The sequence below is a fragment of the Medicago sativa genome, chromosome 8 (assembly GCF_051527215.1).
Source record: "Medicago sativa cultivar Bolivia chromosome 8, Bolivia_mono, whole genome shotgun sequence".
NCBI lineage: Eukaryota > Viridiplantae > Streptophyta > Magnoliopsida > Fabales > Fabaceae > Medicago > Medicago sativa.
Genome location: NC_140756.1, coordinates 28,217,459 through 28,242,023, shown reverse-complemented (window position 1 = coordinate 28,242,023; position 24,565 = coordinate 28,217,459). Strand labels below are relative to the sequence as shown.

The 24,565-nt window shown below is 31.4% G+C and overlaps 3 protein-coding genes and 1 non-coding gene across 5 annotated transcripts in view; 1 reads left to right on the top strand and 3 right to left on the bottom strand.

The window, feature by feature from the left end:
- The first annotated feature begins 8,347 nt into the window (after window positions 1–8,347).
- LOC146898107 (growth-regulating factor 9-like) lies at window positions 8,348–12,589 on the top strand. Its single transcript, XM_085735147.1, has 4 exons — window positions 8,348–8,700; window positions 8,784–8,990; window positions 10,232–10,840; window positions 11,985–12,589. The coding sequence occupies exons 1-4, from the start codon at window positions 8,628–8,630 to the stop codon at window positions 12,422–12,424; spliced, it is 1,329 nt and encodes a 442-aa protein (XP_085591273.1). The 5' UTR covers window positions 8,348–8,627; the 3' UTR covers window positions 12,425–12,589.
- An 87-nt stretch (window positions 12,590–12,676) lies between these two features.
- On the bottom strand, window positions 12,677–12,750 carry TRNAV-AAC (transfer RNA valine (anticodon AAC)). Its single transcript has one exon. It is a non-coding gene; the product is annotated as a tRNA-Val (tRNA).
- Window positions 12,751–13,701: 951 nt separating this feature from the next.
- Window positions 13,702–24,565, bottom strand: part of LOC146898104 (NADH dehydrogenase [ubiquinone] 1 alpha subcomplex subunit 8-B) — a 32,737-nt gene continuing 21,873 nt past the window's right edge. The window contains exons 1-3 of one of the 2 annotated variants that reach the window (XM_085735142.1): window positions 17,874–17,977; window positions 17,502–17,708; window positions 13,702–14,059 (exon numbers count right to left, since the gene is read on the bottom strand). In XM_085735142.1, the coding sequence (XP_085591268.1) occupies window positions 13,927–14,059; window positions 17,502–17,689 (321 nt within the window). In that variant the 5' untranslated portion in view covers window positions 17,690–17,708; window positions 17,874–17,977 and the 3' untranslated portion in view covers window positions 13,702–13,926. Of the gene's footprint in view, window positions 14,060–17,501; window positions 17,709–17,873; window positions 17,978–24,565 lie in introns of those variants that run through there. The other variant, XM_085735143.1, reaches the window with a different exon arrangement.
- LOC146898105 (serine/threonine-protein kinase Aurora-3-like) lies at window positions 20,250–23,065 on the bottom strand. The gene is made up of 7 exons (XM_085735140.1): window positions 22,936–23,065; window positions 22,771–22,893; window positions 22,209–22,451; window positions 21,345–21,440; window positions 20,842–21,056; window positions 20,647–20,719; window positions 20,250–20,560 (listed from the first exon to the last, which is right to left on the bottom strand). The coding sequence occupies exons 2-7, from the start codon at window positions 22,879–22,881 to the stop codon at window positions 20,462–20,464; spliced, it is 837 nt and encodes a 278-aa protein (XP_085591266.1). The 5' UTR covers window positions 22,882–22,893; window positions 22,936–23,065; the 3' UTR covers window positions 20,250–20,461.

Sequence of the window (24,565 nt, the reverse complement as noted above, 5' to 3'; positions counted from 1 at the left end):
TAAACAACTTTTATGATTATAAATGTTGATGTTTTCTAGAAAATATTTTGAGTGTTATATTTTGGAGGAAATTGTGGAAAACATTTTAGTCGAAATATATATTTAAGAAAAATAATTTTTTTAATCAACTACATGTGTTTGTCATCATATGACTCGATGAACTACCTTTGAGGTTGTGTCAAACGCTAGAACTTGTTTTTGAAGACAACACATTTTCTTTGAAGGATTACCTAAGCATGATGATAGGCCACAATCAAATTTGTCATTTTCTATTCAAATTTCATGGATTATATATGGACATGTTAGAATGAAATTTGAAGCAAATTCAAAAATTTACAAAGACCATGCTCTGTTATTATGATGACTAATGGGAGATTGAGTGAACCAAAAGACTAAAGAAAGTGAATTAGGGACACTTTTGGATGATGATTAGATCAAAATACACAATACAAAGGTGCGGCAATGCCATATGAACTATCAGATAAGCTCATGGAACAAATTGTTGGGGTTTCTCAAAGTTGAGACATTGCAAATCCTATGGAGAAATTAAATATGTTTAATCTTCATTTTAAAGATATATTTAGGTTTCAATCTCAATGGTTTGTGTTTGATGAGCAGCTCAAAGAAGAAATAAGGATCTCAATCGAAAGGCTCTTGTTTCATGCTTATGGAAGATTTATTGGAAGGTTTCAAATAGTTCTAGAGCTTGCTAAAAATGGTGTTGTGTATATCAAATATGAAATGGAGGACATTGAAGCTCGACTTAACAATTTGTTTCAGGGAAGAAGTGGATCAAATGGTGGCCGAAAGTGAAGGTAAAAAAGGGCATCGATTCTTGTGTGCATATGTATGAATGAATGAATTTGTAGTGTCACTATGATACAAAGTTTTGTATGTACTCAATTTAATCCACATTTGATATCTATCTATCTATAGAACCGTATGTTTTCATCTCTATATACAATTGTATGTTTATATGTTCAAATTCTCATGGAAATTGTATTCTTAAATTAATAGCATATGAGTAGATAAAATTTAAACTAACATTTATGTTGCGATTTTAGGCTCAATTAGGTGATTTCCTTAAAAAAAATCATAAAAAGATTGAGTGAACCAAGTTGGTCTTGATACATTAACTTTTGATGTTTTAATGATAATAAAAATATAAGAACATTTTATGCTATTTATCTTGTGCCCTCAAGACACAAGTTAAGAAGCTAAATATAAAAATATTTTGTTGGAAATTGTGCATTCAATATTCTAGAAATTTGAAATCTTATCTTTTCAAGACAAAATTTATTATTTAATTCCATTTTTAAATTCTTAACATGTGCCCTGAGGGCACAAGTTAACACTACCCTTAAATTATTCAATGTCAAAATCACTTTGAGCAAACATCAAAGTTGAACAAATATTTGCTTCATTAAGTCCGAGACACACTTCATATCATATGGTGTAAGCTTCTAGCACCAAATATATTTTCTGCTTCACCAATGTCAATAGACAATAAGCACAAGATGATATAAGCTTAGGGGTATCATATACACTTGGTGCCGTATGCCAGCCAACAAATATCAAACACTTGATTACCTTTCCATTCCTCTTGAATTTATTTCAAAGGGTACTGTTAACTTGTGCCCTCATGACACATGTTAAGAATTTAAAAATGGAATTAAATAATAAATTTTGTCTTGAAAAGATAAGATTTCAAAGTGTATATGATACCCCTAAGCTTATATCATCTTGTGCTTATTGTCTATTGACATTGGTGAAGCACAAAATATATTTGGTGCTAGAAGCTTACACCATATGATATGAAGTGTGTCTCGGACTTAATGAAGCAAATATTTGTTCAACTTTGATGTTTGCTCAAAGTGATTTTGACATTGAATAATTTAAAGATTAGTTTTTGGAGATTTATAAAGTGACTTTTTTTTTAAACATTGGCTATCAAAAATAAATGCAGCACTATTAAAAGTGTTTTTTTTTAAAAGTGGTTTTTTCTTAAAAAAAATTTAACAAACGACCTTTAAGTGAGTATTATAAGATATTTTGGTATGAACCTTCATACCAGTCAGTAGTACTAGTTGATATCAAAATGAAGAATGAAACCAAATAAAAATGAAATGACGATGAAGATGATTCTTCGTCAATAACATCTCCATTGTCTAAAAAAATATGTTAAAGAATCTTTAGACGCAGATGTTAAGAATATTTCCTTCGTGAATTTGGAATCAGAAAAGGTGTTTGTTTAATTTCTAGAATTTATATTATTCATTGCAAATCACTTGATGAAGTTCTTACCTCTCCTTGTTTAATTCATGTAAGACTTAATTCATAGTGACAAACAAAGTATTTAGCAATTGAAAGTGCAAAATGAATTCTTTAATGATTCGAATCCTAACTTCTCCCTTCCAACAAATTATGATGTCAATAATGTAAATATTTTGAACTAATTTTTTTTAATTGAAATTCATAATGTGTTCATCCTTTTATTTTGAACTAATTTGTTTTTAATTGAAATTCATAATGTGTTTATCCTTTTATTTCACACACTTTTTGAATGTCGTATGCACATGACGTAACGAAATGTTCAAAACGTAACAAAATATTTTAAATTAATACTTTGAATGTCTTTAAAAACTAACTCCAATGGTAACAATTCTGAAGACCAATGTTCAAAACATGACGAAATCAACAAAAGAATTAAATGATATGGTAAAGGAAAAATCTTATGCACATAATACACCTCCATCATGAGTTTCATACGACAAAACAGTGGAAGAAATTTCGAAAGAATGTTTGAAGACAAAGATATGTGCCAAAAAAGTGATAACAATCATAAGGATCTCAATCCAAAACGAAGTGTTCAAGAATTGTTCTCAACAAGATGTCAATGAGTATACAATTATACCTAAAAAAAGGAAAAGATATTAACATATTGTTGTTGCATCTTTAGCAGTATATTCATTTCATTAATAATTTTGTTTATTTACATTGATCTCTTAATTTAATATCTTCTTACAGTGGATTGTTGAATTAAAATGCGTTTTGTAGAAGAAAAAGAAAAATTGGCCATTAGATAAGAATTTCTCTGTTGCAAAATTCAAGGCATTTAGGGTGCGTTTGGCCCTACTTTTTTGAGGTCTAAAAGTTACTTTGATGATAAAGTTGAAAATTAAAACTTTAAAGTTAAAGTTAAAGTTGTTTGGTATTTGTTATTTTTCCAACTTAATTAATAAAACTTTTTAGGAATGTTTAATAGAGTCCTCTCAAAAATAGTCCCAAGATGGACATTTGCAATTTATAGTTGTTTTAAAAAAATTAGAGTAAAGCATAAATTTTATAATAATAAAAAAACTGAAAATAAAAATAACATTTTATCAAAGTTTACTAAAAGAGAAATGATATTTTGACAACCACTTTTTGACAACTTTTGGACAACTTTCTCTCTCATACTCACATGATGTTGTTATTCTCTCTCTTCCTTTTTCTCTCTCCATTGTTTTTGACCAATAAGAAGTGAGAAAAACAAGGTTGTCAACAAAGTTGTCATCAAATGGATGTCAAAATATCATTACTCTTACTAAAAATATGATGGTCTATTTTGGACTGGATACATACTAGACAAAATTTTTTCTATATATAATTTTTATTGAAAGTCTTGATCATAATTGATAAATATGGAAAAGATATGAATTTTGTATATGTGATAAATAAAATTTCATAAATAATTTTATTAAACACATACAAAATATTTTACAAGAGTAATTATTTGAAGAGAATTCAATAATAATCTATAACTATAATATAAAAAAAAAAGTATCATAGTTTGTGTTATATTTTAATAATATTATAAAGTATAGTATTATTAGATAATAATTCACTTGTAACATATTTAATCATTTTGATATATCTGGTCAAAAATTTAGATAACCTAACGTGTATATATTACTATAATATTTTCCTAAAAAAAAAACTCTAACATTAGATAGTTCTATACGTTCCTCAGAAAAAAGAAAAAAAAATATAGTTCTATACGTTGCGACTGAAATTATTATAAATTTTTTGAAGGAGAAATGATTAGAAAATAAAGTCGTTGGGCTGCTAGATATACATATTTCGATGGCATTTTTAATTATTGTAAAAAAAAAAACTAAAATATTTAATGCTTTGAGCTGGGTGGGCACCAGCAAAATTTGAAACGAGATACACAATAAATAATAAAATAAAAGAAAAAATGTACCATGTGGGAATCGAAAGGTGAACCAATCATCAAAAGTGTCGTATAAGTTGGTTTGAAGTTGGTTTCAACACCTTATTTTAAAAGTCACTTCTACGTGGTTTTCTTCTTTACAAATAAGGTACTTCTTTTAGAAAGAGCTTTATTAAAATTGTGTTTGGCACTACTTCTTCTTAAAATTGGAAGATAAGTAGAAAATAAGGAGGGTCAAACATGCTCTTAGATAAGAATTTCTCTCTTGCAAAATTTGAAGAATTTAAAATAACACCTAAATTACAAAAAGTGTAAGAGTGTGTTTGGATAGAGAATTTTAATGAGGGAGTGTAATTTTTTGGAGTATTTAAATTGACTTGGCCCTAATTCCACTGTTTGGGAAAATATTTAAGTCTTTTTTAAAATTCAAGGCATTTAGATAAAAATTTCTTTCTTCCAAAATTTGAAGAATTTAAAATAACATCTAAATTACAAAAATTGTAAAATTCTCTGTCATTTTATATCACACGCCTTTCACTCTTTTCTCTCGCGATTCTCACTCTCTTCTCTCGCGACTCTCACTATCTTATCCTCGACGTGCCTCTCTCCTCACCGCGGTGGTGCTTCTTCTCCTCGATGTGCCTCTCTCCTCGCCGCCGTCACAGTTCTCTCTCTGCTCGTCATATTCTTCTTCAGATTTCTTCTTCTTCTTCAGATTTTAGCTCAGGTATCTATGTTTTTTTTTGCTTATAATTGATAGATCTCAATAAAGTTTGTTGATTTTAGCGTTTTTGGATTTTAATTTGTTAGAATTGACTTATTTCATTTTTTTTTTCTGATTTAAGCCATTAGAATTGATGAATTTCACTGTGTAAGCTGTTAGAACTTGTTTATTTCAAAGTTTTTTGGACTTTAAGTAGTTAGAATTGACTTATTTCACTGTTATTCTTATTTAAGCCATTATAATTGATGAATTTTACTGTATAAGCTGTTAGTACTTGTTGATTTCAGAGTTTTTTGGATTTTAAGTTGTTAGAATTGACTTATTTCATTGTTATTCTGATTTAAGCCATTATAATTGATGAATTTCACTGTGTAAACTATTAGAACTTGTTGATTTAGAGTTTTTTTGGATTTTAAGTTGTTAGAATTTACTTATTTCACTGTGTAAGCTTGTGGTTTGTGTTTGATTGACTTTTTGTTAATGAGTAGATATTGCTCTTGTTTTTTTGATAGGCTAGTACCATATTGAAACAATAAAAAAGATATAACTTGTAATTGACCAAATAAAATACATGGTAGACAATGACGACGAAGAAATAAAAATCATCTTCAACGTGTTGCGCATCGAAGTGTTCCCTGAAAGTGGAGAGATTGCAGATCTATATTTAATAAAGATTGAAAGAAATAAAAATAATAAACTCAACAAACAAATAAATGAAAAGTATGGAATCATAAGTGAAATTGTATATACCTGTGACATCCATTTGTCTAACTTGAATCTATGCAAAAAGTGATTAAGGAGCAGCTGCAGTAACTAGCGGTGCTGAGGATTTAGAAAATGTTTGTGCACATACTTGCAGCAGCTATGACAAGCGTATTGTGGATTTATAAAATAGGGTTAGAAATATTTGTATATATAGCAAATTGAGGTTGTGTTGGGATTTAGAAAAATAGGGTTTAGGTGGCCATTTTTAAATGGTGTTTTATTTTATTTTAATGATTTTTTTATAGAATTAATTTTTTTAAATATGCTCTTATTTGGATTTTAAGTTGTCGCAATGTTTTTGCATATCCTTGCTGACAACCTAAACCATATTTTTCTAAATCCCAGCACAACCTCAATTTGCTATATATACAAACATTTCTAACCTTATTTTATAAATCCACAATACGCTTGTCATAACTACTGCAAGCATGTGCGCACAAACATTTTTTAAATCCACAACACCGCTGGCTACTACAGCTGCTCCTTAATCACCTTTTGGATAGATTCAAGTTAGACAAATGGATGTCACAAGTATATACAATTTCACTTATGATTCCATACTTTTCATTTATTTGTTTGTTGAGTTTATTATTTTTATTTCTTTCAATCTTTATTAAATATAGATCTGCAATCTCTCCACTTTCAGGGAACACTTCGATGCGCAACACGTTGAAGATGATTTTTATTTCTTCGTCATCATCGTCTACCATGTGTTTTATTTGGTCAATTACAAGTTATATCTTTTTTATTGTTTCAATATGGTACTAGCCTATCAAAAAACAAGAGCAATATCTACTCATTAACAAAAAAAAAATCAATCAAACACAAACCACAAGCTCACACAGTGAAATAAGTCAATTCTAACAACTTAAAATCTAAAAACCTCTGAATCAACAAGTTCTAATAGTCTACATAGTGAAATTCATCAATTGTAATGGCTTAAATCAAAATAACAACGAAATAAGTCAATTCTAACAACTTAAAATCCAAAAAACTCTGAAATCAACAAGTTCTAATAGCTTACACAGTGAAATCCATCAATCCTAATGACTTAAATCAGAATAACAGTGAAATAAGTCAATTCTAAGAACTTAAAATCCAAAAACTCAGAAATCAACAAATTCTACTGAGATCTATCACTTTTAAGCAAAAAAAACATAGATACTTGAGCTAAAATCTGAAGAAGAAAAAGAAATATGAAGAAGAATATGACGACCAGAGAGAGAACTGTGACGGTGGCGAGGAGAGAGGTACGACGAGGATAAGAAGCACCACCGCGGTGAGGAGAGAGGCACGACGAGGAGAAGAGAGTGAGAGTTTCGAGAGAAGAGAGTGAGAATCGCAAGAGAAGAGAGTGAAAGACGTGTGATATGAAATGATAGAGAATTTTACAATTTTTGTAATTTAGGTGTTATTTTAAATTCTTCAAATTTTGCAAGAGAGAAATTCTTTTCTAAATGCCTTGAATTTTAAAAATGACTTAAATATTTTCCGAAACAGTGGAATTTGGGCCAAGTCAATTTAAATACTCCAAAAAATTACATTCCCCTCATTAAAATTCTCTATCCAAACACACCGTTAGGGATTTGATATTCGGAATATTGATTTTCGATTAAGGGACTAAAGTGACAATTTTCTACTTACACTTTAGTTCATGTGACACCTCATGCATTCCACCTCATCAGTTAACATAAGTTTTGAATGGCAAGAACTGAATTGATAACGTAACTGCACATTTAGACACTATATATTTAATCGTAAGTCAAAAATCTACGTGACATCAAAGTAAAGAGACCAAAATAACCATTTACTAAAAAAACAAGTGTTAAATATGTTTTTTATCGCTATAAATATATCAACTTTTCATTTTAGTCCCTCTAAAATTTTCCTTCAACTTTTAGTCGCTATAAAATTTTCAATCACTACTTTTGGTACCTATTTTAAAATAAACTCATATGTAGAATTCATATTTTTGAATAAAAATTTTGCAGAAAAATTCATAATATTATAAGAATCTCTCAAAAAAAAAAAAAAGAATTTTTTAACAAAACATGAATTTTTATATTTTTGATGGTTAAAAATTCATAATAAATTTATGTTTTGTTAAAAAAATTTAATTTTCTTTTGGAAAGATTTTTATAATATTCTACACATTTCTGTACAATTTCATTAAAAAAATACAAAAATTAACTTTAAAATAGGGACCAAAAGTAGCGATTGAAAATTTTACAAAGACTAAAAGTTGAAGGAAAATTTTAGAGAGATTAAAATAAAAAAGTTGGTATATTTTTAAGGATTAAAACATATTTAACCCAAAAAAACAATTATGAGAAAAATACTACTCCCTCCGTCCCATATTACTTGACCTATTTAGAATATTTGCATTATTCATGTAACATGCTTTGACTCTATTTTTCTACTAATATATAAAAACAAAATATAGCATATAAGATGTTGTTAGATTCGTCTCGATTAATATTTTCAAAATATCAAATTTTCGTAATTTTTTTTACTAGATTATTAAAGAAATTTAAGTTTAAAATTGTGCATTGACATACGTGACAGAGTTAACTAGGTCAAGTAATATGAAACGGACGGACGGAGTATGGTATAGAAACAATTTTGATTTTGATCTGGAAACCAAATAAAGTACACGTAAGCTTCCTCGGTGTTTGTATGTAGATATGTCTGTCTGGTGACTCCTGCAGCAAAGTCTTGAAACGTAAATAACCTTTGTCAGAAGAACCTCTGACACCTCTTTACTGCCTTTCCTTCACCTTCACATCTTCTCTCTCTCTCTCTCTCTCTACTCATTCACATTTGAACCTTTTTCATTTCAATCCTATCTCCTTTTTCTACATATTTCATTTTACTTTTCATTCAAAAGTGGTCATCATCATCAGTATCAAAAAGAAAAAGCTTATGTTAATGTTGACAATGGAAGCTAAACCTCTTCAACTTGTTCCCTCTTCACACAACAACACAACTGGAACTGGTTTCATTCCGCTCTCTTCTCTTTTTCACTCATCACATGTTTTTGTTTTTATTATAAACTATAAATTGTGTTTTTTTGTGTAGGTGGTGGACCCCAGAAGAAGATTGAGAATGGTGAAGTTGATGAAGAGAAAAGGGTTGTTGTTGTAGTGAAAGAAGAGATAGAAAACAACCCTTTGATCACAGAAGCTCAAAGGCGTGAACTTGATCATCAAGTTTTTATTTTTAATCATTTTGCTTATAATCTTCCTCTTCCTTATTACCTTTTGCAATTTCCAAGTAATATGTCAGGTTTGTTGAACTTTCTTATCATACCCTTTTTAATTTTATAGGAAATAGTTAATGCATTTTCACTTTTTTGTTTTGTTGAGAAAGATTATATTTTGGGATTGAGTTTTTTTTTGGTTACAATTTTGGGATTGAGTTGATTAAGTTGTAACTTGTGTGAGTTTTGATTAATAAAGTACTCCTTTTTAAGTGTCATTTTTTAAGAAAATTTTGGTTCCTTTAGTAATTGTTGTTTTCAAATTTCAAAGTAGTATTAAATGTTGTTTTTTCAAAAATATGGTTCATGATTGAACATTGTAGCGTAATTTGATTCATGTAGCCGACCTCGCTCAAAGGATAAAATTTTGTTTTTGTTGTATTCATGCTTATATATATTGCTGAGAGAAAAATAAGTGAGTTGAGATGACTATTAATTACAGGTAATGTAGGAAATAGATGTAGGAAATAGATGAAGTTGTTAATGAAAAGTAGCAAAATTTAATAGTTTCATTGGTTTGTATAAACAACCTTAAAGTGACGGTTAAGAAAGGATCGGAAGAAGTAGTAGTAGTAGTAGTAGTTAAATCGCTCCTTTTTGTGTATTTTGACAAATAGCCGTTAATTGTGTTTAGTAGATGATTAACGAATTGTGACATTATATGTTAGCCATCCATTGAATGTAATTAACCATGAATTTTTTCTACGATGCCTATTTTAATCGTTGTCAAAGATTGTTGTTCCATTTTGTTGCAAAATGGTGTCAAAATAAAATAGGTCCTTAAGTATATTTATAACTTGTATAATTAATATTATTTTATTTGATAATTTAGTTCATCATGAATGCAATTTTCCTTTATGAATAAGTCATAAGGTATGTTTTTAGCTTATTATGGTTCTTTTGTGTGTATTATTGAACTTGTTAATTTTGATGAAATGAGTGTACATGTTTAAATGAATATAAAAAATAAATATATATTTACACAAATACATTTTTAACCTTAAAATTTGGTTATTAGAGGAAGAGGTGGTTTCTTGATTGATTCTGTCTTGGTATCAGTTTCATGTTTCTTTTTTGAATTAATTATTTGCTAGATTTTATTTTGTTTTGTCCGGGGTAAATGCTTAAAGGATTTACTAGTGAATTTTATTAGTGTAAGAGTCCATTTCAAATGTGTTGATGCTGAAAATATATCTTGTTTATGAAATTGCAAGACAATAACTGGTTCTCTTTTCCCTTTTTATCGGTACATTTCTTTCGATTGCAGAGTACGGTCGTCGCGGGTCTGATTATGTGACTATGGTGGATCAAGAACCACATAGGTGTAGAAGAACCGACGGAAAGAAATGGAGGTGCGGTAGGGACACAGTACCTAATCAGAAGTATTGTGAACGTCACATGCACAGAGGTCGAAATCGTTCAAGAAAGCTTGTGGAAACATCTCAACTTAACTCTCCTTTGCAAACAAAGCCTAGTGGTGGTGGCAAGTCACATGCAAAACTAGTCCCAAACATTAAATCTGCAGTTTCAAATCCAAACCCTTTGATTATTCATCACAATGGCGCATTCTCATACAATCCGTGGACCTTCTGCGTTGTAGATACTTCTTCTGTTTGTGATCAATCGAGACATGTCATAGATTATGGTGCGACACATGTCATAGATTATGGTGCGACTGCAGTGACAACTTTGGGAAGCACGACATCCGTTTCTTCGGATAGCAGAGTTCGTCTTAACGTATGCAAGCAAGATGAGCAGATCAAGAGGTGTATCGATGACAACATGAGTATTAAAAGTGGCGGGAAAGGAAGCATATCTTGTGAAAGTATTGGCATCTCTACTGGAATAGACTTTTCCCCAAAGAGTGTTCTTCAAGGTAATATTTGTTGAAACAAATTTGAGTGTTTTTTTCTTCTTCATGGGATTAGATGATTGCATAGGCGTGTTTTACCGTACACAAGATGTGAGTTTGTTTACCATAGACAAGCCATCCATAAAAAGGCTAGGGTGGTGGGGAGGCAGAGGCATCTAAGTGGTTGGCCTAGCATAGGGTGATGTCATTCAAGGGGGATGTCGGGGTGGATTTAAGTGAGGAGTATCTCAATGGGGAGGGTTTAGGGTGGAGAGAGATGGAGTGGCGGGGTGACGGGGGCGGCGGCTACGAAAATGGGGTGGTTGTGTATCGGCATCCCGTTTTCACGTATATATTAGTCGCCCCAGACTGAAGGAAAAAAAGTTAAATGTTTTTCGTTCTTAAAAAATATCATCCTATCAAGTTTGGTCTCGTGCAAAAAATTTCATCTATGTTTAGCCCCTCATTAGTGATTTAGTTAATCCAAAATAAAATAAATCCCCCTAAGCTGCAGCATTGTTTTTGGGTTTCTGTGGCCTAAGCCTCTTTGCTATGCTGTTTGAGGATAGTGTCTTGATCTCATGTTAAGTTCAAAGGAGCTATCTCCTCTAGTTTTAATCATTTGTTGGGGATATGTGCAATTTCAAGTAGTGTTGTTCAAAAGACACATTGGGGGATTTTCTTATATTGTTACTCATTTTAAGACTCATGATATTGGTAAGCACTGTTTGGTAGTACATTTTAATCCTTTTAATATAAGTTCCTTTTACCATTTTTACATATATTAAGAAAAGTAGGTGTTGAGATAATATTTATCACGCATATCTCAACGGTAGGTAATGCATTTAATGTGTCTATATCTTGTATAAATGTTCCTAAAATATCATTGTGTGTGAATGAATGTGTTTAACTTTGACTTCTCATCTCCAATGACAAATTACTAGTATCAATAATGATACATTTGAAAAATTAAAATAATTGCATATAGTAATTTGAAATGAGATTTATATTCAGGGACAAAATTGTTTCCAAAGGAAGCTTATATATAGTGATAGAGGTAGTATTGTTTATGAATCTCTTATTTGCATGTCAATGTTGTATTTTAGGGTCAACTTTTCATGACAAAGCTAATATGAGCTTTTTTGCTCATTTTCTGCTGTCATTTCAGTTTCTGGTTGCAATGATTCATACCTCAACAACAGAACCAGTATATTAGAACCTGAACCTGGTAGATGCCGAAGAACAGACGGTAAGAAGTGGCGATGCAAGAGCGCGGTTCTTCCTGGTCAGAAGTATTGTGCAACACACATGCATAGAGGTGCTAAAAGGCGTTTTACAAACCTCGAACCTCCTCCTGCCACCACTGTCATGACTACAACTACTGATATTAGTTCAGCTGTTACCATTGCTCGGTTGCCCTACCCTTCAGCCCCAACTGACGTTCTGAAAGAGAACTGTTGGTCTCCGAGCACAAAGCTTTCAATGTCGGTTCAAGAGAGTGAGCCCTTTGTTGATTGTAATGAGAAAAGTATTAGCAGCGCTGACGCTGATGATAGTAGTGCCACCATCACCGACACCATGAATGAGTGTAGCTATCTTTCTTTCTAAGTATTTGTGTTTAATTTCTTGTAACATGTTAGGTGTTTATATATGAATGAACTTTGTTAACCTATCTGCAAACTGAGATCAGTTTTGTGTGTAAATGTGTAATGGTCTAACACATTATCAATATGCGTTCATGAAGAATATATGAATCAAATTTTCTAAGTTGCATTTTTAGGTTTTTTTATGTGAAAATGAACCAATGTGCACATATTTGTCACTTTCAAAAGAAAAATGTCAAAAAAAAAAACTGAAAAATGGCTTCGCCCAGGCTCGAACTGGGGACCTTCAGTGTGTTAGACTGACGTGATAACCAACTACACCACGAAACCATTTGTGGTATTTTTCTCAATTCATTATGTTCGTATTTTATTTTTTGGCCTAAATAGAGTTCCTTGTTTACACTGCTGCATCAGAATTACTTCTATTATTAAACAGGGACATTCATACAAATACACATATTTTCAAAAGTGTTCTTCATTAAAACATGTTCCATTTGAGGATATTAAACTAGTTAAATTTGATGATTTTTTTTGTTATGCCAAAAAAGAAAGGAATATATTTTTTGCTTATATTTGAGGCTTTCGAGAGAGTAGATTGTCTTGTTTTGAATTTTGATTCCTTATATGCTCATTCATATCATTGTTTGTATGGTCTTGATGTTTTGGATGCTTATTTGTTCATTCCCATTATTTATTTATTTTTGTCACACCTTGTTTAGCTAACCAATTTCAACCTCTTATTTTGAATTTCAGTAATAATAATGTATCACTAACACCAGTACATTCTAATCTGGGTGAAGCTAGGAGTCTCCTTTGCTCAAGTTTGGTCATGGCTCTCACAAATTCAAAAGAAAATCAATACGACATGTTGTTTCTCACAGTTTAAATGGTAACTTCGGATCTGTTAGGATTGACTTTTTTAAACTTACCTACTAGCATAAATACTTGGAATATTATCAGAAGAGCTTATGAAAATAACTTTAAACTTATATCAAAACAGTTTGACCATTATTAACGCTCAATTAAACTATCTATCCAAACAGTCTTAGTTTAGAGCATGTTTTCTTCCACATTGTTCCTCCACAAAGTGAACAAACACATGAAAGCATAGCTTCACATACCAACACAAGATGTTATCGCAGAAAACTTATTTTCAAACATGCACTCAGTTAGCAAAAACTAACAAGGTCATAATCGTTGTAGTTTGGCATGATATCTTCATTTTATCTAAAAGCACAATAAAATTGTGCATTTTGAACACAATTAAATTACAAGCACATGTATGTTCCAACTTCAAAACTTCTTCTCAGTTATTATATTTGAAGAGTACTTGTTTTGTCTTGCATGAAGCATTTCTCCAGAAGCATTTAGACTACCAACATAGTCAATGGTAAAGATTCATTCATACAAACAGACAAAAGATCAAATGAATTTGGGAAACAGGCGCATTTGCTCGCTCCAAATTGCCCTGTGATATTATTTTCAACAATAGCAGTGTGCATGATTTCATTCCAAAGAACATTTTTTCTCAAATGCTTCCTGCTCTTTGCGGCATAAGTCGAATTCATTTGTATGGTAGTACATGCAACCGACGTAATCATCCATCTCCTTTGTGCACTTTTGGTGTAGATCCTTGAGACTACAAAACAAGCATTTAATTAAATATTATTTCGACATTCTTGAGGAGAAAATCAGCTGTGTAACAGATAATGCTTCAGACAAACAATGATAGAAGGCGATACATACTTGTCAGTAGGAGTGTTGAAAAAAAGTTCAACTGACCCGCATCAAAAACAACTAAACTATGACAGCAATACACAAACTAACAAGTATGTTCAATCTGGGAACTATCTGTCACAGTTTGGGTTAACAGTCTGACTCTGATACGGTTTTTGGTTTTTATTAATAGTCCTATTATTCATTTTGATTTGGTTTTTGGTTTTTTTAACAGTCCTGTCCTACTACTAGTTAATAAAAGCAATTAGGTACAGTTCGGTTCATAAAGAATCAACTCGGTTCGAAAAGTTACAATTTAGTTTTCTATATAGGTATTTCCCATTCGGTTCAGAAACACAGAACCAGTGCACCGAACCTTGGTTTAGTTTTCCTTCCTGACCTGAGCCATGAACAGCCTACTAAGCAGTCCTCTGAATTAAAACTCAATCGTAACATCAAATAAATCAACAACAACAACAACCAAGCCTTACCCCATTTAAAGTGGGTTGGCTACATGAATCAAATTAAGCCATAACATTCTATCAAAAACCATATTACGGTCCAACTCATTAGTCTCCCAAGTCTTTCCTGATAAATTATAAAAAAACATATTATGTAAATTAGAAAACAATTCTAATCATAAAAAACTGTATCTTTATACACACAAGTACCATTATGATGAAATTATATTTATTTGCCAGAGCTAACGTATCTAACAGTGATATGACAAAACACTTCCTTACCATAAAAAAAAAAGGAGAAATTAAGCTTTCCTCAAAGGGCAAGGAATCATCCAGTAAAAAAAAAATTAATAAGGTATTTGCATCTTTCAATATCTGAAAAACTAGGAGTATGGTAGTGGTGTGACCAGTGATAAAATAGGATCCATCAAAATATGGTACTTTTAAGTTAAGAAATGTTCTATTCTAAAAACAAAGTACCGACGGTTTAGTGATGACTTATTAGGATCCATGCATTTGGTGATAAGAGGTTGAAGTCAGCAATAAACAGGGATGACGGATCCACAAGATTATTAAATATGCAAACAACAAGAGTTGCTTCTGTTAGAAACAAGCAAGCATCCCATGCAGAGATATACTTCAATGAAATTTTTAAAAACTAATCTAATTGATACAAAATTTAGTGATGCCTTGTAAATATTTCTTGATTTACTGTTGATTGATTGGAAGAACTTATAAATTTTAAGTATTGATTATAGAGAAATAAAATAAAATTAATATTGATAGAATGACGACTAAAAAGGGCATTGATATTGATTTGTTTTTATTTAATATGGAAGAGCAAGAAGCATATATAATAATATATAGAAGACTTATGACTTTGTGTGATAAGAGTAAAACATGGTTTCTCAATATTCAAAACTGAGGACTCAAATTTAATATATAGGAAGAAGGAATGTTTACTAATGAGACAGTCCAGATATCCAAGACTATTTTTCTAGGTTCAGGTATAAACACGGCAATTAAAAGCAAATTCCAATTGTTTATAATGCAATAACTCTAATATCAACTGAATTATCACTATTCTACATATCCATTTATCAAGCAGACAATTAGAAGGAAACAAGAAAAAAGGGATGTGACATAATACACATTTTCATGAGAAATTGAATTTAAAGCAACTTACAAGTTATTATGTTGAATTTAAAGAAACTTACAAGACAACTCAATTTTTTTATTCCTCCAAGAAAATATAATGACGATAATAATTACAAAATATTGGATCACTAAACCACTTTTGCTTCCATATGTACTAAGTACCCTTTGAAGCAGATATGTTAGAATTAACATCGAGGGTTCATCATGAACTGAAAAATTCAAATAAGTGCACTCAAACAAAACTTACTATTGTAATTATTGTTAAGATATTTTTTCGACGCAACGACGCCATAATGTTCATTCATATATCACATATCCCTCACCAACTCATTACTCTCTAGATTTTTTTTAATAGTTTTTCTAGGTCTTCCTCTTTCTCTCGTGATTTGACTACCCTCCATTTGATCTACTCTCCTTATTACAGAATCTATAGGTCTTCTCCCTACATGCCCAAACCATCTAAGCCGAGTTTCCACCATGAACTAGGAATTATTAAGTTAGAATTGTTAGAACTATTCTGCACTCTAGTAAATTAAAAGCATGCCGAACCAATCAGTTTAAGATATGCCATTACGTATTAGTACTCAAAAAAGAACTGAAAGAAATTTCACCAGCAACAATAGAACATGCCGTTAATAAAGATTAAATTTTCGAGCATCCCTAATCAAGGTCTTAGTATCTACCTTGTTGTATCAATAAACAAATAAGCAAGCGCAATGCCAAGCAATTAGAAACAATTGCAGAATTTTGACACCATTCAGCTAGGTTCAAGAGAAAAAGGTTCTGCCAATATAATATTTTCAAATGCTCATTGAATGCCTAACTCAGCTAAGGTCCCAAACACAAACATTCATTTCAATAAATAGTCCAAATTTTTAAAATAAAAACAGAAGATCGGCTGACAAATACAGAAATGGTGCTCAAGTCTCTTAGTAATACAATTCTATCTTCGATCATATCACAATACATTGACATACAAATACAACCTACCCCAACTTATTGATAACATAATGCCCAGAGTCTTACATTAGATAAGATATGACCTGAAAAATGTGTTTATAAGTAGGAAACATCTCTTACCTTACAAGCCCGATTTTCTAGGTTTAAGTTTGGTCCAACCCAAAATCTAAATTGGTATCAAACTCGGAGTCTATCCAAGATCTATCGGATCACCTACTACTACTGAGCCACTCATGTTATACTCTAGATGACCAATTCTGGCCGTGAGGAGTGAGTGTTGAGAGTCTCATTGGATGAGATATGGTTGAAAATGTGTTCATTAGTAGGAATATTTGCCACCTTACAAGCCGGTTTTATAGGGTTAAGTCAGACTCAACCCAAATTCAAAGACATAACATAAATTAAGGGCCCGTTTGGATTGACTTATTTTTGAGCCTATGAAAAATAGTTTATGCAAATAAATAAGCTATTATGTTAACTCATAAATTCTCACAAACAAAAATTGTATTTTCATAAGCTGTTTTTTCATAAACTACCTTCACATGACAAACTTATAAATAATACATAAAAACTTATTTATTTGCATAATCTGTTTTGCATAAGCTAAAAAATAAGCCAATCCAAACGGACCCAATAAAACTAGTTTTGAGAAAACTCATTCCTACTCTAGTCACCTCTATTTTATTCAACCAAACAAACACATTGAAATCAACGAATCATTAACCACATAAACAAAATCAACAAAATTAAGCAAAGATAACATTTTAAATTAAAGAAGAAACTCACAGTCCAAGGACACAGCGAGTAACATCACGTCCCTTATCAAGGCACTTTTCAGGATTCTGATCTTTCTTCTTACATTTCAGAAACTCCAAATTCTCCGAATGACATCTTAGCCCAATGTGCTTCGAAGATGCCATCAACACCGCTGATGTTGGGATCGGGTTTCCAGCAGCATCTACAGCACTCGACATGTTCGATTAACTCCTTCACCTGAAAAAACACGAAACACCGAGAAAATTGTTATGTGATTTTCTGGTTGATTTTCTTGAGAAAATGAAGGAAAATGGAATGAAAGGGGAAAGGGGGAAAATTGAAAATTTGGGAAAATGGGTTATGAAAAATGAAATTGAAATTGAAAATGGAGAATGGATTAACTTGAATTGAATTGCAGTGTGGTGTGGGAAGGAAGATTGATGGTGAAGATTAGGGTAGTGTATGCAACTGATGTTATTTGTTTTTTGTTTACAAAGATAAAAAGTGATTATAGAAAGAATCGATTTTGACATTCTATAATTTTGAGATTTTTTTTTTTTTAAATACAAAGTTATTTGGTGGTTTTTTTTGTAATGGGGCCGTAGTCACTTTGGTCCCTGAATGTGTAGCAAGTAGTCATAATAATCCTTCAATGTATCAAAATTCTAAAATAGTCCCTGATTGTTCACTTTGTTAGTCAAAATAGTCCCTAACGCTTAAATAATCCCTTAATACTCACAATAACTCTTTTTATATAAGGACTAAAATGAAAATAAGTAAGTACGTATAAAGACTAATATGATAATAAGTAAGTCTATTGAAGGACTAATATGACAATATTAACGAAATATTTTAATATCAAGGACTATTTTGACTAACAAAATACACAATTAAGGACTATTTTGAAATTTCGATACATTGAGGGACTATTGTGACTATTCGTTCCTCGTTCAAAGACTAAAGTGACTATTTCCCCTTTTTTTTTAAGGAAGTTATTTGGTGGTTATTAAAAATTATTTTAAAATAAAAATTATTGATAATAATCTTTAAAAAAAAACTAGTCAAAACTTTTTAAAAATGATTTTTTAAATGATTATTGATAATAATTTTGTGTATGTGCGCTTTTGAAAAAAAATATAATAAATAGATGAAAACTTCTAGAAATGATTATTTTCTAAAAAAAAAAAGTTTTTTTCTCCACAATAAAAAATGTATCACCAACTTTGTTAACGACAATCTAATAGGAAATGTGTGAAATGTGGTTGTGTGATCTCTTCTCTCAACTATGCTTTTGTTTTTCATCTATAACACCGAACTTAAACTTAAAATATTTGTACCAAATTATAAACTGTTTTACAATATTAATGAAACATTAAATACTATTTTTCCAACTATATCCTCAACTATTTATTAATTTTTTTAATTTATCTTTCTACTAACATTAATGAAGAATAATTTTGAAGAATGACTTATAATTTATTTTTCCCATACAATATTAATTACACTTCTTAATTTAAGTTAAATGATCAAAATCTTTTATAATTTGAGATGGATGAAATATTATTTAAGACTTTAATACACACATAAAAAAAAGAGACTTATTGCACTATTGGTCCTCTTATTTTATCAAATTCATGAAAATAATCATCTCATTTTAAAATCCACGTTCTTAAAATATTATTTTTCTATTGAAACATTGAATCTTTTTACGGTAAAAAACAATTGCATTCAAGAAAAACACAAAAACGATACAAATAAAACTAGTTTGGTCTAAGGTATAAGGAGGCGGATATCTTAAATTTAAACTCAGATGAATGAATAAATATTAATTAATCCAACAACTAATTAGTAATATTTGCTAAAAAAAATACAAACCATATGAATGAAAGTGTATTGGGACATTCCCCATCCACAAACTAAAATAGCTCTAATGCTTAATGCTAATTGCTAAGTCAATCAAACACTCAAGCAACCAAACACACATGGAGTGCGGAATCTAAAAAACCATATTCCCAGGCCAATACCTAAATCCTAACAACCAAACCAAATTCATTCCTGCATGGTCTCTGACAATGTAGAAATGAGGATCACAGTCTTCCGGTCTGGCACGCAGGGACGAAGCCAAAAAAAGTCATTGAGGGTGGCGAAAATATAACACATGATAAATAACATCGACAATAACTAATTTTTACAATTTTATGATAATAAAAATGGAGGAACAAAATAATATTTTATTAAAATTTACCAAAAATATGAGGGTGTACTGTTGAATCGGATCCGTATTAGCATTCCCCATTTTTAGTGTTAAGAATTGTATAAAATTCTCTAAAAAAAATGTATAAAATATATTGAATGAAAAAGCCATGCAGCAAAAGCCAACAAAATACGTACCCCTCTGATATTTTTGTTGTGACTGTCTTTATATATTCTTTTCAATACAAACTACATATTGATTGAATATCTTGAGCTCTTATGGTTTGTGAGCAAGTCGGTTAGTGCAAGTAGAATTGTTTAAAGGGCGATCACTATATTTTTTTTTCTTATTGATATTGGGGGTGACATTGCATATATATTTAAGAGTACTACTGTATTATATGTTATAGGGGTGGCGACCACCCCATTTCCAATATACATAGCTCCGTCCCTGCTGGCACGGGTCCTAAAGTTTGGAAAGATTTGGTTTGAGCAAAGTCTGGTTTGATATGAATCGATCAGGTTTGGTTTCCACATTTGAAACGAAGTCACAGGTGCTGAAATAATTTGGATCTATACTTCTCATTTGTGGTTCAAAATGAGCAAACATTGCGACCCTTTGAAATTGGAATAATAGAGGGGCACATCATACCTTGATTTACATACATTCTAAAAGTATTTATAGTAGTAAGATTGTGAATTAATAAGACATGTTTTGCTGTAATCCAAAATCAAGAGTCTGGCTATCATATGAATTGGACACCACATGTAAGAAGTCGTCATAACAAGTATTGATTCTATTCGCAGACGCCCGTATGGTTTGCATTCTCTTTAATCCAAGGATGCTCCATTATCTTCTGAAGTGAGAGCCTTTTTGAAGAATCCTTTACCAGTAGCTGCACAAATTTACAAATAGCAGTAAGAAGAACAGCCTAATCATGGATATATAAATGTAGATAACTATAATGTAAAACAATCATACCTGACTTATCAGATTTTTGGCATTCTTAGAAACATGAGGGGTAGGAGGGAAGTTCAGATCAACATCTCTTATCCTGCACAAGTTTAAATACATTTACATTATATATATATATATATATATATATATATATATATATATTGGAAGCGATTTAGTTTACTATATATATGCAACTCTCATGCCCTTCACATTCCATACCTTTTGAAGGTATCTTCTTGACTCTCAGCCTCAAATGGAGGAGCACCATAGAGGAACTCATAACAAAGAATACCCAGAGTCCAGTTATCAACTGCATAATCATGACCTTTGTTTTCTACCATTTCAGGAGCTAAATAATCCAATGTTCCACACATTGTCTTTCTTTTTTTTACAGATTGTACAGACCAACCAAAGTCTGCAATCTTCAGACGACCCTGTAAACAAGCTATTATCAAATTAGTTGTACAAGTTCCCTCAAAATTCAAATATAATTGTATAATCAACCGGCTAAAACGAAATCCCAATTGATATCTACAAAAATCTACAATAAAGATTATAAAAAAGGATTGAAATGTACTGCAAAATGTTGTTTTATGCTTAATATCAGGAAAGGTTACTGAATTCTTTAGATTGTGCTACCATCATTGACAGAGCAAACAAAAATATATGTATTGTTAGCACTAGAAAAGGGCAATAAAATAGGCAAAAGAATAAAAAAATACCTCATGGTCAAGCAACAGATTTTCAGGCTTGATATCTCTGTGAATAACATGCTTCTCGTGACAATATGCCAATGCCTTTGTGAGGCTTAAAATGTACTAAAATTTTCAAATTTGAAATAAACAAATAGTTAGTATACTACAAAGATTTACTTCAAAAAACAATAAGCATAGAATGATAGAATATAACGTAATCCCTACTTAGAAATTCTTTGTAGTCCATATGACACTGCATTTTGTTACAAATTTAATTTTAGCATAACTGCTAAAATTATCATAGACATATCAATGGTATCATAACATGGATACTATCGCACACGGATACAGTCTACGAGAAACTGATCAAAAAATTAACAATCAAGATATGACATAGGCAAGATGCATTAACAAAAGCTCTCTCTCTCTCTCTCTCTATCTCTCTATCTATCTATCTCTCTCTGTGTGTGTGTGTGTGTGTAGTTTATAAAGCAACAGTTATGTTAATAACTTTCTCTTAAAACAACCTCTCAAAAAAAAACTTTCTCTAAAACAAACCATGACTTCTTTTCTCTCGCAACTTTTCTTTAAAGTCAAAACCAAACAAAATGACCTAACAAAATGCCTAGAACCAATGAAAATGTTCCTCCATAACTTAGATACAGTTAGGCATCCTCCAAAACAAGGCCAGGTCAAAGCAATGATAATAGTTTGTTAGAATGACATAAAAAGCAGGAAGGCATCTAATAGCTATGAAAAGGTAAGCAGGAAAGACAACCTTCATATTCCCATGTCATGAGTCATGACTCTAGTTAAAACAAAGTTCAAAACAGCATCATGATGATAATTCTTCAAAATAGGCATACACTCAATAAGCAAATAAAGGATTACCGTTGCAGCTTGTTTCTCAGAGAAATGACCTTTTTTGCGAAGCTCCTTGTATAGTTCACCATTATGAGCATATTCAAGAATCAAGAAAACACGCTCGGCATCATGAAACCAACCATAGAGACGCAAGATGTTTGGATGTTTAAGACTGATCTGTATCTCCATTTCCCTCCTCAGTTGGTGAAGAATGTTATACTTTTCTAGTTGTTCCTTAAAGATGACCTTCAATGCAATCACATATTTACTCTGAAAAAAAGATCAAATTTACTAAAGAATCTATTGGATGCCGCTAAATTTACCTGATCTACTCTCCTTAGTCCTTACTACAACATAATCTACATCTCTTCTCTCTATAGTCAAACCACCTAAACCGAATTTCAACCATCTTTTCTACAATAGATGTTACCCCCCCCCCCCCCCCCCCCCCCCCCAACACTCTATAGTCTCTATAATGTTGTCATCCATCATCATATCAAATCTCTACTACATTTAGTTGTTCATGACCAATTTGTACAATACAATAAAAACTTTCAGCAGTGAAAAAGGGGGGAAATTGAGTCAGTACCTTGACTTCTCTGGCAACATAGACTCTGCCGAATTTGCCTCTCCCGAGTGGCTTTCCGATCTCGAAGTCGTTGATCGACCATTCCTCCTCCCGTTTCTGATTTTGATCCATTTATGAGAATTTCTGAAATTTGAATCTGTTAGAAGGAGAAGGAGTCGTGCGAACCTGTTTGTAAATGTGACGGAGGCGCTCCGGACGTGGCTGGCGGAGGAGAATCGCACGAGAAAGAGATAGAGAGGGAAATGGTGGTTACTACTCAATTCTGCTTTTGTCTTTTTGAATTTCAAATAATGTTTCTCAACAAAACAACTAAATAAAAACACTGTAATAAATCAATTCTTTTAAAATTAAAATACGTTAACAAAATATTATATTTTTTTTAAAGGACATTAACAAAATATTTATAATAATAATAATAATCGGTTACATGTAAAAATTAAAATACTTGAAAAAAATATGTACATTGACATCTTCTTTTTTTTTTTTTTTAAAGATACATTGATATATCATTAAAATAATGACTATTTCTAGTCTCACCCCATATAATTCTAGTCTCATCAACATTACTTGGCATCCTAGGAATCAAGCCAGATTTAATAACCACTTTGTCAATTGGAAATCAGCCATTGCCATGATTATTGCTTCCACCTCTCTCTCTGGTTCTTATACTTCTCAAGCCTTTAACAATTCCATTGTTGATTTTACCATCCTTAAAGTTTTTAGTTGTAAGATTCGTCATCCTAAGGCTCCTCAAATTAGAGAAGTTTTTTGGTTTCCTCCTCACTCCAACTGGATCAAGTGTAACATTGATGAGCTTCATCCAGCAATTCAGCTTGTGGAGGTATTTTTAGAGATCACAACTCTGATGTAATTCTTTGCTTCGCTGAACCCCTTGGTATTTGTACAGCTTTTCAGGCTGAGCTCTGTGCTTTTATGAGAGCTGTGGAAATTATCTCTCAAAACCATTGGAACAACATTTGGATTGAAACTGATTCTTCTTTAGTTGTTCTTGCTTCCAAAAGTTCTAACCATGTTCCTTGGCATTTACGGAACCGTTGGAATAATGTGAAAGTCTTGCTGCTAAGCCTGCATTGTATTGTTTCGCATGTTTATAAAGAAGGTAACCAAATGGCTGACTCTTTGGCCACTCATGGTCTATATCTGAGTTCCATTTCTTTTTGGCATGATGTTCCTGACTTCATTAGACCTGCTTTTTTAGTAACAAAGAAGGTAGGACTAACTTTAGATTATTTTCTTTCAGGAAAAAGATCTATTGGGCATGTAATCAACCAACTAATTTATGGTTTTCTTGTTTGAGATCGTTACAATTGTTCATAATAGAAAGAAAAAAAATAATATGATTATTGCTTGAAATGAGGAAGAAAAGTTGCCTATACATTTTAAATTGCCCAAACCGTCATATTTACGTATTTGTGATTCGGAGAAGCCATTTATGTAACTAGAGAACTAGAGAAAAAAGTGATGAATTTTGTATACACAAGATGGAAACCAGACTTTTTGTCAACAAAGAAGAAGCAGATGGAAACAGGACCCACAAAGTTGGTACCCTTTATAGACGGTAATTTACTGCGGTGCACCTATGATTATGGTCATCTAAATATAAGATCCATACTAGGTCTATATATATACTCTCTCGTTTAGTACAAGCAGTACTTATATATGGACCGCCGCAACCGAATACCTTTTCTTAGAATATGTGACACTTGTTAATTTGATGTGACTGTGAAGTGAGTGAGTCCCAAGTAACAACAACATATAAATCATCATTTTCATG

What these genes read in the sequence shown, in the direction of transcription:
- LOC146898105 (XM_085735140.1), bottom strand. Translation starts at nt 22,881, where the DNA reads ATGGATCAAAATCAGAAACGGGAGGAGGAATGGTCGATCAACGACTTC. An exon ending in CTGAGAAACAAGCTGCAACG is followed by an intron (nt 21,441 to 22,208) that starts GTAATCCTTTAT and finishes TGAAAATTTTAG; the next exon opens with TACATTTTAAGCCTCACAAA. An exon ending in ATCTGTTGCTTGACCATGAG is followed by an intron (nt 21,057 to 21,344) that starts GTATTTTTTTAT and finishes GCTTGTTTACAG; the next exon opens with GGTCGTCTGAAGATTGCAGA.
- LOC146898107 (XM_085735147.1), top strand. Translation starts at nt 8,628, where the DNA reads ATGTTAATGTTGACAATGGAAGCTAAACCTCTTCAACTTGTTCCCTCT. An exon ending in ATTTCCAAGTAATATGTCAG is followed by an intron (nt 8,991 to 10,231) that starts GTTTGTTGAACT and finishes TTTCGATTGCAG; the next exon opens with AGTACGGTCGTCGCGGGTCT. An exon ending in CCCAAAGAGTGTTCTTCAAG is followed by an intron (nt 10,841 to 11,984) that starts GTAATATTTGTT and finishes CTGTCATTTCAG; the next exon opens with TTTCTGGTTGCAATGATTCA.